The sequence below is a fragment of the Festucalex cinctus genome, chromosome 20 (assembly GCF_051991245.1).
Source record: "Festucalex cinctus isolate MCC-2025b chromosome 20, RoL_Fcin_1.0, whole genome shotgun sequence".
Classification (NCBI taxonomy): Eukaryota; Metazoa; Chordata; class Actinopteri; order Syngnathiformes; family Syngnathidae; genus Festucalex; species Festucalex cinctus.
In genome coordinates, this window is record NC_135430.1 from 21333168 (window position 1) to 21349228 (window position 16061).

The following is a 16061-nucleotide window of genomic DNA, read 5'->3' on the forward strand; positions in this document are numbered from 1 at the left end:
TTAAAAGAAAAAAATGGACTGATCCACTACTTGGGTCAGTTTTATCAAACTTTCTGAGTTGTTTTGCACAAATCAACCCGCCCCAATTTTTTTTTTTTTTTGGTACCAAACAAGCTTGGGTCGTTTTAGTGATCTCATCTTCATAAGTCGAGATTTGTTATTTTGTTGTTGTGATTGATCTTAATTTATTTCGCTAGTTTTTTATTTTAAGCTATACCAGGGCTATACAAGAGGTAATACAATATACGTCTTTATAAAAAAAATCTTTAGCCACTTTAGTTTGTCACAGGCAGCTTCAAAACATTAATTGTCCACCACTATGTGAGACTGCCAACTGATTTTCCATTGTTTATTTTATTTTATTTTATTTTTTAGGGCAGAGGTCCCGTGTCCAATGTTTTTTGCACCACAGACCGCTTTCACGTAATGACATATTTGACGGACTGTCAAAGCGACGCCCCTCAAGTCTAGCAGCTGTGAGCGTGAGCGCCAGCAAATTGGCTGCCGTAACGGTTGTTTATATTATGCAACGTACTGTGACGCCTACTTCAAAATACAGTAAAAGCCTCTAAAGTAATACTGCACATAGGCTGAGGCAATCGAATCCGGCATATACATGACTATTTTCAGTACAGATGTGCACCTGCGCACCACATATGTGCACCCCTGCTTCTATATATATTCTTAGTCATTTATGGAGTCATGCAACTTTAAAAAGTCTTGATTTAATTTGCCTTAAGCAGCCAATCATCCACACAACTGACTGAATTGTAAACGATCAAATAATCGATTATTATGCACGTCCCTGTTTGCTTGGTCGGGGAGCTCCCTGACGCGCTTGCGTGACACAAAGATGTTAAATTTCCATTGAAGATATCCCTCAAACATTGGTTCAAAGCCCAACTAATTAAAAATACATGATGAGTTTTGGGTTGCTCATCACAGCCTGGCCGGGCCTGTCGAGACGTTATGATCGGTTATTTCAAGAGCTCATTAAAATGCTTGCTTTAAGAATATAAAGTTAAAGTTCAGCATCAGATCACGTTGTTTTGAGTCAAAGTTTCAATTTGAGTTCAGTCTTCCTTTTTTTTTTTTTTTTTAAGTTGTTGCCACCCCAGGGTAAAGTGCATGAGGAGCTGAAATACTCTTCGCCCAGAGTGATTTTATCGTGTTCGCATTTTGACGTATTTCTTCAATAATTCATATTGTTGCAGAGTTAGATTAGACATGGAACGATGACGGAACTAAGCTTGGCTTGCACTTGGAGGATGCGAAACGTCGGCTCTGATACTCGTCAAAGGTGCTCTTGAGTTTCTAGATTTGCTTTTAAGATATGCGTTTTGTATTTGAACATTTACTTTATATTAAATCATATTTTATTACTTTGTATACTATAAAACCGGGGGAGTGAAACACATATGCGTGTTTGCTACGTGAATAGTTGATTAGCCGTCTTGATAGGACTGCTGTTGTTAAGAACATTTTGAAAAGACTCTTAATTCATTATCTTACTGAGAAACAGACACTCCGCACTTGACTGCATGCTGAATTAGGAGGTAATGCACGGGTGACATAGCTTAGCTTTTACTATGAATATGAGAAATGAGGGGACTCACACAAGCCGCCACTGTGTGAGAAAAAGTGAAATTGTAAAAAAAGAAAGTGTTGAATCCCTTGAAGGCGGAGTTCCACAATTCCAATTGCCAGTTTATTTTCTTGAAACTTTCTGGATTATTGTACTGTATTGAAGTCAACGTTTTGGTGTCACAAAGCGACTTTTAGCTTTTGTATAGTTGTGCTCATTAGTTTACCGACCTACATTTATGTACAGCAAAAGCTCAGTTCACAAACTTAATTTAATTCCGAGACAAGCAAGTTTTGACTTTGAGCAAATGATGTTTGCACTGTGAGAAACTGTACAAATAGAGTTGTACCAAATTACTCGTGAACTGAGTAATTGACTAAAAATAAATCAATAAATACGACTGAGTTAAATAGTTATAGGTTGATTGATCTCAAATCACATATTACTAGTCATCTCTCTCTTGGGTTTTCAACCAATATTCAAATTTGCTATCTTGACCCACTGCGCTTGATTAAAAATATAAAATATGACGCTTTTCAAGTTTTGTTTTTGTTTTTTTTTGTTTTCCCACTTCACTGCTTATCATTTAATTACTTAATTGGGACAATCTGCAACAGTTCATTATTTTTTTTGTAGTACATCTTATGATCAATCCTTTTTCCTGCATCTTACAGTTTTGTACAGCAACCCAAATCATTCACTTCTCGTGAGTATCTATTTTGGGAACAAAAGATCCTGTCTCATTCCATTTCACGTCATATCACATCAGTGTTTTTCAGAACCAAATGTAGTTTGGAAACCAGACAGTTACAAAGTCCCATCATGTCATGTCAACATCCAAAATGCATCTCAATGGTAGGAGGAAGACATACAAAGATGACATGACAAGATTTATTTGCCCCCCACGCCCCGCTCCCTCCCAAAAAAAAGTCATGTTCAGTTCAAATGAGCAAAAATTCGGTCCCCCTGCATCTTTAAGACCGGGCTTCATAATAGAGCAATTTTGTATATCTGGCTTGTTGAGTTAGGCCTGATGTGCAGTGAGGAGAGAGGAAGAGCAGAGCAGATATTTAAAGAGGTTGTAGATGACCATGGCTCAAAGGGATTTTTTCCCAGACCACTATCTAATAAAAGGGCTGCACTGCAGTAATGATACTAAGGGGGGAATGTACTACTAAATAATGAAGACACTGCGGCGTGGCAAAGGTAACAATGTAAGAAGCAAACGTAGATGTTTAAAATGAAGCGCAGTTAACCTTGTGTGTAAAATGGGTGAATGGAAATCACATTTTAATCAATGGCATGCGCATTTGCAGTGATTCACACTTTTCCACTCTTCTTCCCCTTTACATTTTTAACTCATTCACTCCAAGCCATTTTCACATTTCGCAATCCTGTTCGCTCTCGGCTGTTTTACTGAATTTTGACTGATTTTGCAAGGCCCACAGAATATTGTGTTCAATTGCTATAAAAGCATGGGATCTACCAAAAGAAAGATTAGTCTCTTCTTTCACCGGGAAAAAAAAAAGTATGTTTCTATCTGTTTCCGTTCTGCAGCAATTAGCATTAGGAGAGAGCTAAGTTTCATCAGTTTTCACAAATCTATTTCAAATTGTAAGTAATTGAGCTTTTTTTCTACATGTGTAATAACTACCATTTCTACAACTGTTCTTTGCAGTTGAGAGGCGGCATCAAAGCCTTCTGTATGCTCTAGCATTAAAAAAACAAAAAAAACAAAAAACGTATAAATACGTCTTTGGGACACTTAAAACATAAAAAAAAACGTATTTACACGTGCAAAACTTGCCTTTTGCGCAAAAATGAGGGTAATGGAAACGCACCTATGGACACTTTTGGATTCAAAAAGAAAATATTTATAGTGTTCACCAAAGAACTCTTAATATAAAAAAATAGATATATATTTAATTGTTTCTTTACTTTTTAGTGGTGACGCAGGTAAGGCATTAAGACTTTTCTTCTAACCGTATAACTATATTATAATATTGAGGCAATGTTCTCTTTTAATGTGTTTTGCAGAGTAACAGTGCCAAAATACAAAAATGTGTTGGATTTGTTATCACATGGAATACTAATATTTCAGGTCTTAAAAGCTGACACTGACTTAATTCAATTATTTTGCAGCTCCAACTTGACTGCTAATGCCAATGATTATGCAAACCCTGACTGAGTTTTCTGCACTCTTGATTAGTGGAGACCACGGCCATGAACCCACACAAAATTCTCCAGGCCTCTCTCAGCGTGTTTAATTGGCCCTGCCTACAGTAACGCTTTTAGACCCCTGCCAATTTATTTGCAAAATAAGCCTTTCCCTGCCTCATTTTCCTGCTCATTGTGAATTCCGTTGCCCTTTATGTACCCCACAACCAAAGTGGCGTTGCAATCATCCACTATCTCGTGAATATGACATTGGACGCCACTGAGTCTCGGAAGGACCTTCAGTAAACCTTTACTGTGCTTTCCAGTAAATGTCTTGTCAAACAGTTCAAAATGCATTCACAACCAAAAACATTACGTCATCAATAATATCCACAAGGGTTTGTCATAACGCACTGAGGTTACAGTACGTATATCTAACGGAGAAAATAGTGTTTGAGATCACATTTTTGAAGGTCTTGGTCTTGTCTTGGATTACCCAGACTCTGGATTTTCCATAAAGACCAGCACTGATGTGCAAGTCTTCATCTTAAATAATGTGATAGTGTGTTTTTGAAAGAAAACAAAACAAAACATTGTTAATATTGGACATTTTTGCATGTTGAGCTTTGAAAGACTTGCAGTGGCTGTTTTTTTGGTTATGAAATGTATTTTGAAGAAAATTCAAATTATGGAGACAATGCTCTTCAACTGTTCATATGGTCTTGGTCTCGTCACAGTCTCGTCTTGGTCTTGACTTGGTCTCAGGTAAGTCTCAGTCTTAGATAGTATCGTCTTGAGCACAAGACTAGGAGAAACTGAAGGGAAAATAAAAACAACAAACAAAAAAATGTTTCTAGTCGACACAGTTCATGACTTTTTGGGGATTCATAATGTCCTGAAGTGAAAAAAGGCCAAGTTTATTGTTTTGTGTTATTTTCCCCATATGTTACATTAATAATGGCAAAAGCCATTTCTCTGAGATATTTCTTCTGGCTATCATTAAAAAAGATTTGTAAGATGAAAGGGAATGCTTATCTTTTATTGCTTAAAATCTGTGAATGGAGCCTTGGAGACAATAATTGTGTGCTAAATAGAGTGCATAGAATTTTTTTTAATTATTATTATTTAAATGAATGCAGTATTCCATTGTTGTAAAAGACTGCCATGTTAAATGTAAATTATGTTATTGTCGTGTTGCAATCTAATCTTGCCATCTCGGAGTTGGTAATATATTAGTGTGTTATTCTCTGAGACATCAGGATTTCCAAATAGTGAAAAGCTAATGGACTTTTTTTTTTTTTTTTTCCCAATGCTACATGTGCTTTTCATGTACACTATTAGCTTTTTAGCTTTGATTGCCTGGATAACGCCAGTGGCGACAAGTGACTGCTGTTGAATACAGTCATTCTTAACAGGCGTTTTTGCGACTGACAAAAAAGTACAATCCCGCAATCCAAATCAACTTGCACAATTTTCCGGTGGCGTCACAACATAATGTGGAGCTCCATCAAAACTGTGGCAGCTGCAGTTGAAACAGCCAACATGTGCCTCAAGGTTGTTCCCCCACATTTGCCGTTTTTGATTCTCACCAGTTTCCATCCATTATTCTTGTGATGGGGGTATTGAATCAACTGACTATTATGCACCTTACAAAAGTGCTCCAATTGGTCACATTAAGTATTTATTTCTGCATTTGTACATAATAACCTAAACCAAGACATTATTCGGGGGGGTTGGAAGCGACTTTGTGACGTCACTGTATCATCGTCTTTTTCTGCTGTATTTGGTGTCTTCCAAGCATATTTTTGAATGGTGATTTTATTTATTAAGAGGAAAAATATTCAAAGCTACTTGGCCCCTTTGTGGAAAAAGTATTTCACCCACTATAACTGGTTGGGTCACACTGCAGCTTCAACTGAAATGAAGTATTTTCTATGACTGGCAATGATTCGTTAACATCTCTGCCGAGATATTTTGACCAACTCTTCCTTTTGCAGAATTACTTCAATTCAGCAACACTGGACGACCTTTGCAAGGTCGCGCCACAACATTTTAATCGTATTCAAGTGCAGAATTTGACTGGGCCACTCCAGAATCTTCATTTTGTATGCCATTCCAAGTTGATTTGCCAGACTGAAAGCTAGCGACCCATCGCAGAGAAATATGTGTAAAAAAAAAAAAAAAAACGGATTTATGTACAGTATTACTATCTACACAGATGGCCTTGTTCTTAAAAATATGCATGTTTTGCTTCCTTTGTCTAAACGATCACGAAGAATTTCACGATTTCATGTGAATGGATTCCGAACATATTCTAGAAAACTGACGTTTCCACATGTTATAAGTCCGTAACTGTCAAACTGTCAAAAGTGCACTCAAGCTAAACAGCTACCATGTAAACAAAACACCAGTTTGGGTGACGTCACACCATTTGATCGACAAATTATGATTCGATTATTCATTTGCCACACCTACTCAAACTAATGACCAAATTACCACCCATTCGTGCACAATTCTAGAAAATAGATGTCATACCATTTTTAATCTGGTTCTACTCCAACACTGAAAATTACAGTGGAAAGCACTATTTCGTTTAAAAAATTTGAAGGCACTTAGATTTCTGTCATGACTCACATGTTCAGGTTTGAATTTAGGTTTGTGTCGCGTTTTCAGTTCATTCTGAGGAAAAGCCAACAAATAGTCTGATGATGAAACCCCCAAAATGTCAATTCATGCAGAGAGAAATCTTGACTCATAGTTGTTTCAAGAAAGTTGGACTGAAGTTTAGAGGAAAAATCCCTCTCTAAGTAGATATTTAAAAAAAATAATCAAGAAATGTTGCCGTTTTTGTTTTTTTAAGTTCTCATCTTCAGTTTGTTAAAAGGCCTCCGTGAGCGCAGGTGGACTTTGACAGCATCGTCTCCTGGCGAAGCAACGCAATCGAAAAATCTTAATTAAAAATAAACTTCTGGGAAAGATTAGAAAGCTGAGCTTTGTTGTTAATTGGAAGCGGGTTGTTTATGAAACGTAAACACGCCGGTGTACAGCTGAGACCATTTTAATGAGAACTGCGTGACACGATCCATTTTTTGTGTTCAAACCCCGGTAAACCAGAAAGCAGCCGTTTGACAACTTGGAGTCAAAGAGCCGACCAAGCATACATATTTGGAAGCATACCTAAAATTTAAAAAGATTTAAACACTCTAATGAGCATTTTGCTGAAATTGCACGTGATGGAAAATGAATAAATAAGTAACCAAATGCTAAATACTTTGATCTACTTGGCAGTTGGAGTAATAAATCAGATTTTTTTTTTCTCTCTCATATAAAATGACACCTTGAAAGTGTTGCACTGCTACTGAGGTGTTGCATTCAGTATTCGGTTGTATTTTGTAATACGTGTATTTTGTATCGCTTTTGTCAAATAGCGTCGGTTATGCTTGGGTCAAGTGAGGTTTTAACCACTAGCTCAAACAGATGGTGACATTTCATGATCATTTTTGTAAGATGCAAACTCAAGATCCTGACCTTTCTCTTCTTTGTTGTTGTTGTTTTTTTTTATTCTTATTCATGCTAGTCTCCACTGCTGCCCTCCCTTTTATTTCCTTGTAATCACGAGCTTTGAAAGTGGGATGGGGATAGTTGAAGCTTGTAGTTCGAGTAGTGCACTCGTGTACATAAACATGCACACGTTAGCTGCGACCTTGTCTTCGTGCTTGCCGTTGTCCACGTCGAAACCCCTCCATTAAGTCCAACACAAGGAACACCGTCTCGGCCACAATCAAATTGGCCACAATCGCCACCACGCATCTGCAGCTCAACCTGACAGACTGATCCACCACATCCACTGCCGCCAACTCTTTCCTGTCTTGAAGGTCAAGTTAAACTCGCAAAACTCTTTTCCACTTGACGCTCTTCGGCGAAATCCAGTGGCAGCATCATAAACATTTAATAGAAGTGGATATATCCTGGCGAAGCAGATGTTGCTGACAGTGCAAGCGCGAGCGTCGGCGTATGTCACGGCCAATAAATAACAGTACATAAAGGGAGGAAGTATTGGCGTCACGCTGATGATGTGATATTCACCAGCTTTCTTTGTATATCGCCGCAGTCAGTTGCGTCTGTGATGTTATAAATTGGGTTGTAGTGCCTATTGAAGGGGGCGGGGAAAAAAATGAACATAAATTAAAGACAGGGTGTTGAGTTTCAACATACTACATTTAAGGGTTATAAACAGAAAGCTTTTCATATTTTCATTTAAAATAACGGCGTTAAACTGCCAAGATCTTTTGCCTTACCTGACCACAGCAGGTGATTATGGTTTCATCACAATTATTTAGATTGATCATGTTTATTATTGGATTTCAAAACTTTGTTTTTCAAGTGCCAAAATATACATTAGACTTGAATATGCGAAATGATTTTGTATAAAATAATAGTAGGACAGCGTTTTCAATGTATTAGAGCCACAGCCAAACTCCCCAAACTAACTGAAGATTGCTGCTCGGAAAAGAAGGAAAATGCAAACCAGATTTTCTGGTGTCCTCATTCAATTTGATTTGACTTGTTTGAATAATGTGAAGCGTTGCATTTACATAAACTTTTGCTTCCCCGCCATCTGCAAACCGCATACAAATGCGAGCTTACCATTTTTTCATTTAAGAGTTCTGAGGGATGAATATTTCTTTTCATAATGAAAATATTATGTTACTTCAGGAAGGTTGAAGTAAGCCAGGCATTACACTTTGTAAACTTTCAGGATTGTTTCCGTGCTCCTCGATAAGCATAATCTGATTCTCAAAATGTTCTAGGTACTGAGGTAAAACTTGTACGTTTTCTCTCAGGTTTTCCTTTTTGCAAACTTTCGGGGGATTTTCTCCAAAGCCGGTTATTGATGTTGAATGCAATTGTAAATAGTGCGTAAACTCCCGGGTGACATTATTAACTGATGATATTCAAACTTTCAATATTTCTGTGTGTCACATCCTGTTGATTTTGAGTGATGTATTGCTTGTGATCAAGTAAGACTAAGCACAAATTCAAAGAGTGTTTTCCGCCGAGACTATCAATTTTAAGGCGGTAGTTCGCTGAAGGGTGAAGGTTTTGTATTCGTCAACGTAGTGAATGTTAATTTTTCATCTGGGTTTGTTAAATGTTGCAAAAATGTTGCACTTTTTCTTGTTGCCAAGAAATTGGGTTCAAAATTGCCGACAAGTAAAAACATTTGTGAAGATTATAGTTACAGTGCAGATTATAGTAGTAATCAAACGAAAAATAAAAAATAAAAAAATTTGTTAACTAAATAAAACAAAACCGAAATTGCTTTTTTTCAAAACAAAACTAACTGAAACTACATTTTACGTTTACAAAACTAACTAAAAAATTATAGCAAAAATGTCCTTTGTTTTATTCTTAGGTAATTGATTTAATGCTTGAGCCTTTGGGGATGATTTTAAATGTGACTTAAAGTCGATTTATTTTGATATTAACTGAAATAAAGACGTTTGAAAGTGTGTCACACGGAAGTGATGTCATCTAGCAGGAGCCAATAAGAAAGCACCTTCAGATGACATCGCTCCCGTGGTGTTTTTTTAAACATTGCTTACAAGTAATACACATTTAAATAATAATAATAATAATAATAATAATAATAATAATAATAATACTGAAACTAGCTAAAACTAAACTAAAATGAAGCATTTATTAAATAACTAAAACTAATAAAAACTAACGGAAGCATCCTGAAAACTAATTAAAACTAAAATAATAAATAAAACTAACTTAAAAAAAACAAAACAACTCAAAATGAAATCAAAACTAACTAAAATGAAAAATTTCAAAACTATTATTTCCCTGGTAGTAATATTCAGAATTTTGCTCAAAATTTCTTGGCAACAAGAAAAAGTTGCCACGTAGACTTTGATGAGTCTAATAATAATCATCTCTTTTTACTACAGTCTTACTACAGCTAATCAGTGGAATTTTGCTCATCTCAAGGTGTGTGAGCTGTGGAGAAAAACTTGACGTGCTAGAAAATAATTGTCTGCAATTTTGGAATCATCATGCCAATCCTAGTTTTTAATCAGTATAGAAATCTAACTCAACCATTTTTTACATTTATTTATTTATTTATTTATTTATTTATGTATGTTGTTCCCCAGTGTTATATAACTGCAGCTTCTTCTGAGAATATCGAACAGTAATCATCCCTCACCCATCTTAAAAAAAATAAAATAAAAAATTTAATCCCTTGTCTACATTTTCACGACATTTGGAGTGTCTGCGAGTCGGTCGTGCTCTCCTCTGGGTAATTTGTTGTGTAAATACGCACCCTCCCCGTACAGCTGGCGGGCCCTTTCAGCTGTGGCGTGCTGGAAATGCAATTACAGGCAGCAAACATCCCCATTGTTATCACTGGAGGGTGTGACGCTCATTCTCAGCCCCCCGTGCAGTGGGGGCGCGGCTATTGATCGGTATCAGCTTTGATGGGGGTGGATTACTAATGAAGCTATTTGGAAAGCACGTGCCCTCAGTAAAGACTTTGTGCAAAAATTTCTGGAAGGTGGTTAAGTAAAGCCTGTACAGAAAAGGAGAAACCAATCCGTCAGTCTTTCATGGTGTTATGCTGCCCCTGGTGTTCATTCTGAGGATTACACCTGTAACTGTCATCTCGCCCCAATATGATGGTGGGACTATTTCCCTGCAGATGGATCCCTCCACACCAGCAGTTTAATATTTCTCCTCCTACACTTTGTGGTTCAGGCGCTGTGCTCACTCAATTATTAAGCAACTCCCCAAGCAGCTTTTTTTTCTTCTTCTTCTTCTTCAACGTGTCAATCGGCTCCAATACAATGCTTGTTTTGCAGCCTTTGAAGCAGAAGAGGCTGTTTTTAACGCACGTTTGATGGGTGTGCAGACGCCTGTGGACAAGCAATTGTCTTCGTCGTTGGCTGACTTTGTTCTGATGTTCTTTTTCCTTTGCACTGAAGGAGCCGTGTGCCAGTGTAACTTTTCATTATCGACAACTTGTATGTTTTAATGCATTCATGAATGGACAAATAATACAATTATCAAGCTTTGCTTCCATTGGTAAATGAAAAATAAAATGAGAAATAGTTTACTCTCCGGAATGCCTGTTAACGGTTTTATTATCTGAACTCATTTGCTCCCAAAAACGTATAAACACGTTCTATTTTAAATATTGTCATGGTCCCAAAAACATATTTATACGTTGTTGTTGTTTTTGTTTACGTTTTGTTAGAGCATACAGAAGGCTTTTATGCAGCCTCTGACCTGAAGAGGTCACTTAAAGCAATAATAATGTATTACAAAAACTGACCAGCAGGAGGCAGCAGAGTATAAGAGATCAACCAGGGCCATGTTGCAACAAGCTTGTTTCCATGTTGTCAGTTGCGATTCTTAAGATCTGCTCACATAACGGTCTGGGCCGACAATCGTGATGGATGGATTTCTTTATTAATGTTATAAATATATCAGTGACTGTTTTCAAATTGGCCTCACAAGACCAGCGAGCTGGCTAGCAAATCATCGTCTGTAGCAATCCGCACACACAATTTTAAGTTTTTATGTCCACAGTATGGCTGACGGCGAAGAAATTGACTTGAAAATCCATTTTCAAGGTGGACTTTTTCCAGAAAAGCTCGACATTGCATTTTTGTCCAGTATTGATGGTTTTATAATTGCGACGTGATAACGGGAGTATTAAGAGGTGGATTAAGTTGGGTAAGCTCGGGTGGCAAACGCGTGGCGCGACGCTGGTACGACTGCACTGCACTGAATCATCTGGACCACTAAACCTAAAACACCTTCTGATCCCCACATTTAATTTGACTCGATAGCAGAACTGTCGGGCCAAAAATTGCTTGTACATTATTTATTTGACATCTAATTTGCCGCAGACCGCGGGAACATGCAAGAGCAGTCCGCCGTGTTAAAAAGTAAATGAAAGTGATTGTCTTACGTCTGCCTCCCGAGCTTTGCCCTTGTTCTATTAGACACAGTCCAACACATCCACTCACAGGGCGCTTTTCTGCTCAACTTGCTCACGACAAATGACGTGTGAACAAATGTAATACTAAATGGAATGGTGACATGCAAAGTCATATTTCACTATTTGCTGGCACGCTGAAGGGCAGTCACTGTTATTTCCGATGAAACATTATTTTGAAGAAGGAAGCGGGCTGAAGTGGTCCTTGGTTTTCCTCAGGTTTGAAATTCTTACTTTGACCACTTGAGGTCACTGTTGGACACGTTTCACTTTCACCTGTGAGCATACAAGGTGTCCAAAATGTCGCTTTATTGGAAAATTAGGATGATATATTTATTTGCATTTGTAAGTTTATGTACCCAATTTAATGAACAATGTTTATGTATTTATTATCTCACTCGAAGCTGCATTAATTTGTTCTCGTGTCTGTCATCCAGATAACCAGGTTCTGCAGTTTGGGAAGCTGGTGAGCACCTCCAACACCTACGAGTCGGTTTCCCCAGGACAACCCAGGAAATGCGTAACAGTCAGCACAGACCAGCCTTTGCTTTGGAGCATGGGCATCATGAAACGACTGCAATGATCCATCCATTCTTTTTTTTTTTTAATCCATTTTTTAATAGCACTTGTCCTAAGCGTTGCAGTTGAACTGTAACGTCAAAATCTTCATTTTTATGCCAAACTAGCTTTATTTAAGTTAAGAGATTTTCCTGTATGAAGTAAAAGACTGGCTTTGTAAATTCATGGCTGATTGTGTTTTCTATCAAGGTCCAACTTTGTCGAAGACAATTTGTCCCTGCTCAAGACTGCATGTTCCGCTCATACCTATCAATGGAAGCAAGGTATTAACCAACCGTGCATCATCTATACCGCTTCTCCTCATTATGGTCACAGGTGAGCTAGAGCCCAGCTGTGTGAGAGGTGTGCAAAAAAAAATATATATATATCCTCATAAGAATCGCTATTTTCATTTACTACGATTTAGAATAAGTATAACATGTCCTCAAATCGATTTCATTTATTATATGCTGCCTTACCCTTGTGTGTGCCTTTATTTAGAGCGCTGTTTATGTTGTGCACGATTTGGCCACTTAGGGGCAGTGTGGTTCCGCGCATTCTGATAGTTATGTTACAGCTACATTAGAGTAGAAGAAAAAGTCACGCTCAGGATATGGCATGAAAATGCCAATAAATGTTTTTGTATGTACATAAATGTTTCATATGCCGGTGAGTAATGTTAATGTGCTTCTGTGTATACATTTCTGAAGCGTTTTCAATAGCCGTTTATTCGAGTGATAAGCGTTAAAAAGTCAATGGCGCGTCACATTGTGCGTTAGCCTTGAGCTAGCTAAGTTCGGGGAAACAAGCTAAACAAAGTGTTTGCATTTAAGTGTACATTGTAATTTTCGTTTTGTGTGTTCATCAGAATTGAATCAAATTGTGAGACAGTCAAAGATTACCACCCCTACAACCACTGTTTTAAACTTAGCCGTGCTAGTGAGAAATGTACCAAAAGTGATTGTAAATTCCTCTTAGTAACACACAAGTCACCTCCAAGTTTTCAGAAGAGCGTTGGAATAAAGGACACATCTAAGAGTTTCCATTGTGTTTTTAGGGATGCACGATAACTATCGGACCGATTTTGGGTGGATGGGATTGGCCAACTGTTAAGTTTTAAGACTTCTATTAATCTCCTCCATTGGTTACATTTTCAAATCACATACAACATTCCTAGAAAAATACAATGCCTGATGACTGGGGAGCTTTTTTTTTTTGTAAAATGCTGACACATGTGGTCCTTGGGGGCAGCATGTTGGTGACCCTGAATCTAGGCTGGTGGTGTCCAAACTCAGTCCTCGAGTCCTGCAGGTTTGGATGTTTTCCTGCTCCAATGCACCTGTTCCAATGAGCAGGATCGTTATTAGGCTTATGCAAAGCTTGCTGATGAGCTTCAGGACTGAGTTTGGACTGCTCTAGGCTGTGAATGAATGTGGGCTCACTAGCACTGCCTGCAAGCTTGCTATAGGTGAGGCTGTGTTGAGCCAAAGGAGCATATGGGACCCCGACTTTTGTTTCATTTAAAAAAAAAAATTGTATGGTAAGAATACATATATACAGTGCTGGCGTTGGTTGTATTAAAATCTGGTTTTGAAAAATGACAGTGATTTCATCATACCCCCTCAAATGTGAGCCGCTTGATATATCATTCTATTTTAAAAATTGAACCATAGTCAAATCATACCCCCCCCCATGCATCGATCTATTTGCCTCTCGTTATCGTGCATCCCTGTGTGTTTTATTTACAAAGTGAGAGAAAAATGTCAACAGAATGTTAATGTCATCCCTTCAGTCCACCATCACGACTTTGCACAGCTGTCTTCCGGTCCTGGATGTTTAACCACCACTGCAAGACAAAATGAGAGCAATGCCATTACGATTTGCACATACTTCTGGATATGGAAGCAAGTTTTGTGAGATTGCTGTCTTTTGTACTATGTAACAAAAACAGCAAACTGATTTAAGACAACATTGATGACTCCCCCACTTGGGCGTCACTAAAGACTAGAGCGCCGCATGCGGCTTGAGAGCCACGTCGCTGATCCCTGCGCTAGATATTAACTGGAATAGGTAGATAACATATTTTTAGTAATTATTCAGAAAATTGGACCCGTTCAAAGGATACTTGACTCATTGAGCTATTTTCATCAGTAAAAAGCTAATATTGTGTCCAGAATGAACTTGATAACTTAATTATTTTTCTTGTACAATTATACTTTTTCCACTTGCTGTCGACTTAAGATGACATCACCAGTGCTGAGGAAGTAGGTAATGACCAATCATGGCTCAGCTGTTTTCTGGATTTGGTCAGCAAACTGAGGTATGATTGGTCGCGACACACTTCCTCAGCACAGGGTAGGTCATCTTCAGTCGACAACTAGTAGAAAAATTTGTATTTTAAGGTGTTAATTAGATGGAAGCCTTAAACACTGATTTGTTGCAGTAGCTTACACAATGATGTTGTTAATGGGGATGTGGATCAGTTTAACGAAGAATCCAATGAAACCCATGATGGCGAACCCAATCGCTGTGGCCATTGCAATTTTCTGGAATTCTGGGAAGGTAAGCACAAATATTCACAATTGAAATCTACTAGTGGGTTCACCACAAATACAGTAATGATGATCCAACGACTGTACAAACCTTTCCTGTCTGGTTTTGTGCATCTCTTTACCAGCCTTATGGAGTCTTTGACAAACTGCCGGCTGGGTTCCACAAACTGCATTACTTGATCCATTTTAGCTAAGACAAGAAGCATCGCAAAACTCTTGTTAGCTAACTCATCGCTATCGAATGCTGACGGTGACATTTGCCTCACCCATCACTAAATAAAAATTATTTTCAAGTAATGTGGAGACTTGATTACAGAAAAGATGTGGCTTTAGGACAATTAACGTGTATTTCGCCTGTCTAGGACGGTGAATACAAGCTACAATGTCGAAGTCATATAAAATAGAAAATACACAAAAACCTCAAATAAAACATTTTGCTGCTTGCATCTGTTTTTTTCAATCTAGATTATTGCGTGTTGCATTTCTTACCTTGTCGTGGTCGTGTTTGACGATATGAGAGTGGAGTGGATAGAAGCCACGTAGCTCAACTGTGGTTATGTTAGAAGAGCTGACGTAGACTTTACACGCGCATGCGCCTAAATTCTTTCTCGTTTCTGCTGTCGTGTAAAGTGTTGTGCACACTGCCCCCTAACGGCTAGGGGTGGTTTGTAGGAACGCTAGAATACTGTAATATGTTGTCAGAAATACACCTTACCGCTTCCTTCATGTACTCTACCCCTTCTTTTGGTTCAGTTCTTTTGAGCATTATTTTCTTAGGGAGTTGTAGTTTTATTATTTTTGTATGTGCTGGCAGTGTGGTGCTATAATTGTAAATGGCTATTTTTTTTTGTCTATTTTCACTCTTCAAATGACTTTGGAAGGATGTCAAGTGAGAATAATTGGCGCAGAGATCTTTTTAAATCCTTTCAATCTTACATCATTTGATCTTATTCATTTATCTTGTCGTTGTAATCCAAATTTGGTTCATTTTAAATAACTTCTGGCCCGTAACTATGACAACTCAATTTGCCAGTACTACATTCCACGGGTGTTCATAATCTCTCATGTGACTTAGATTAGAACTTTTTTTCTTCTCCATTCATTGTTCACCCCAGTAAATATTTAGCAGTGATACATTTAAGTAAAGTATTTGTGTTACATTCTACATCATGCTATTTGAAAAAGAAATGGACACCATCTA

General features: G+C 37.8%; 2 protein-coding genes across 5 annotated transcripts in view; one reads left to right on the forward strand and one right to left on the reverse strand.

Annotated features, from left to right (window-relative positions):
- tpk1 (thiamin pyrophosphokinase 1) overlaps nt 1-13806 on the forward strand; it is a 38908-nt gene extending 25102 nt beyond the window's left edge. For all 4 annotated transcript variants that reach the window (XM_077509513.1, XM_077509516.1, XM_077509515.1 and 1 more), the window contains one exon: nt 12188-13806. In XM_077509513.1, the coding sequence (XP_077365639.1) occupies nt 12188-12333 (146 nt within the window). In that variant the 3' untranslated portion in view covers nt 12334-13806. The remainder of the gene's footprint in view (nt 1-12187) is intronic.
- Nucleotides 13342-15513, reverse strand: sec61g (SEC61 translocon subunit gamma). Its single transcript, XM_077509517.1, has 4 exons — nt 15350-15513; nt 14952-15050; nt 14760-14862; nt 13342-14154 (listed from the first exon to the last, which is right to left on the reverse strand). The coding sequence occupies exons 2-4, from the start codon at nt 15043-15045 to the stop codon at nt 14145-14147; spliced, it is 207 nt and encodes a 68-aa protein (XP_077365643.1). The 5' UTR covers nt 15046-15050; nt 15350-15513; the 3' UTR covers nt 13342-14144.
- Between the last annotated feature and the right edge of the window lie 548 nt (nt 15514-16061).

What these genes read in the sequence shown, in the direction of transcription:
- sec61g (XM_077509517.1), bottom strand. Translation starts at nt 15,045, where the DNA reads ATGGATCAAGTAATGCAGTTTGTGGAACCCAGCCGGCAGTTTGTCAAA. An exon ending in CACAAAACCAGACAGGAAAG is followed by an intron (nt 14,863 to 14,951) that starts GTTTGTACAGTC and finishes TTACCTTCCCAG; the next exon opens with AATTCCAGAAAATTGCAATG.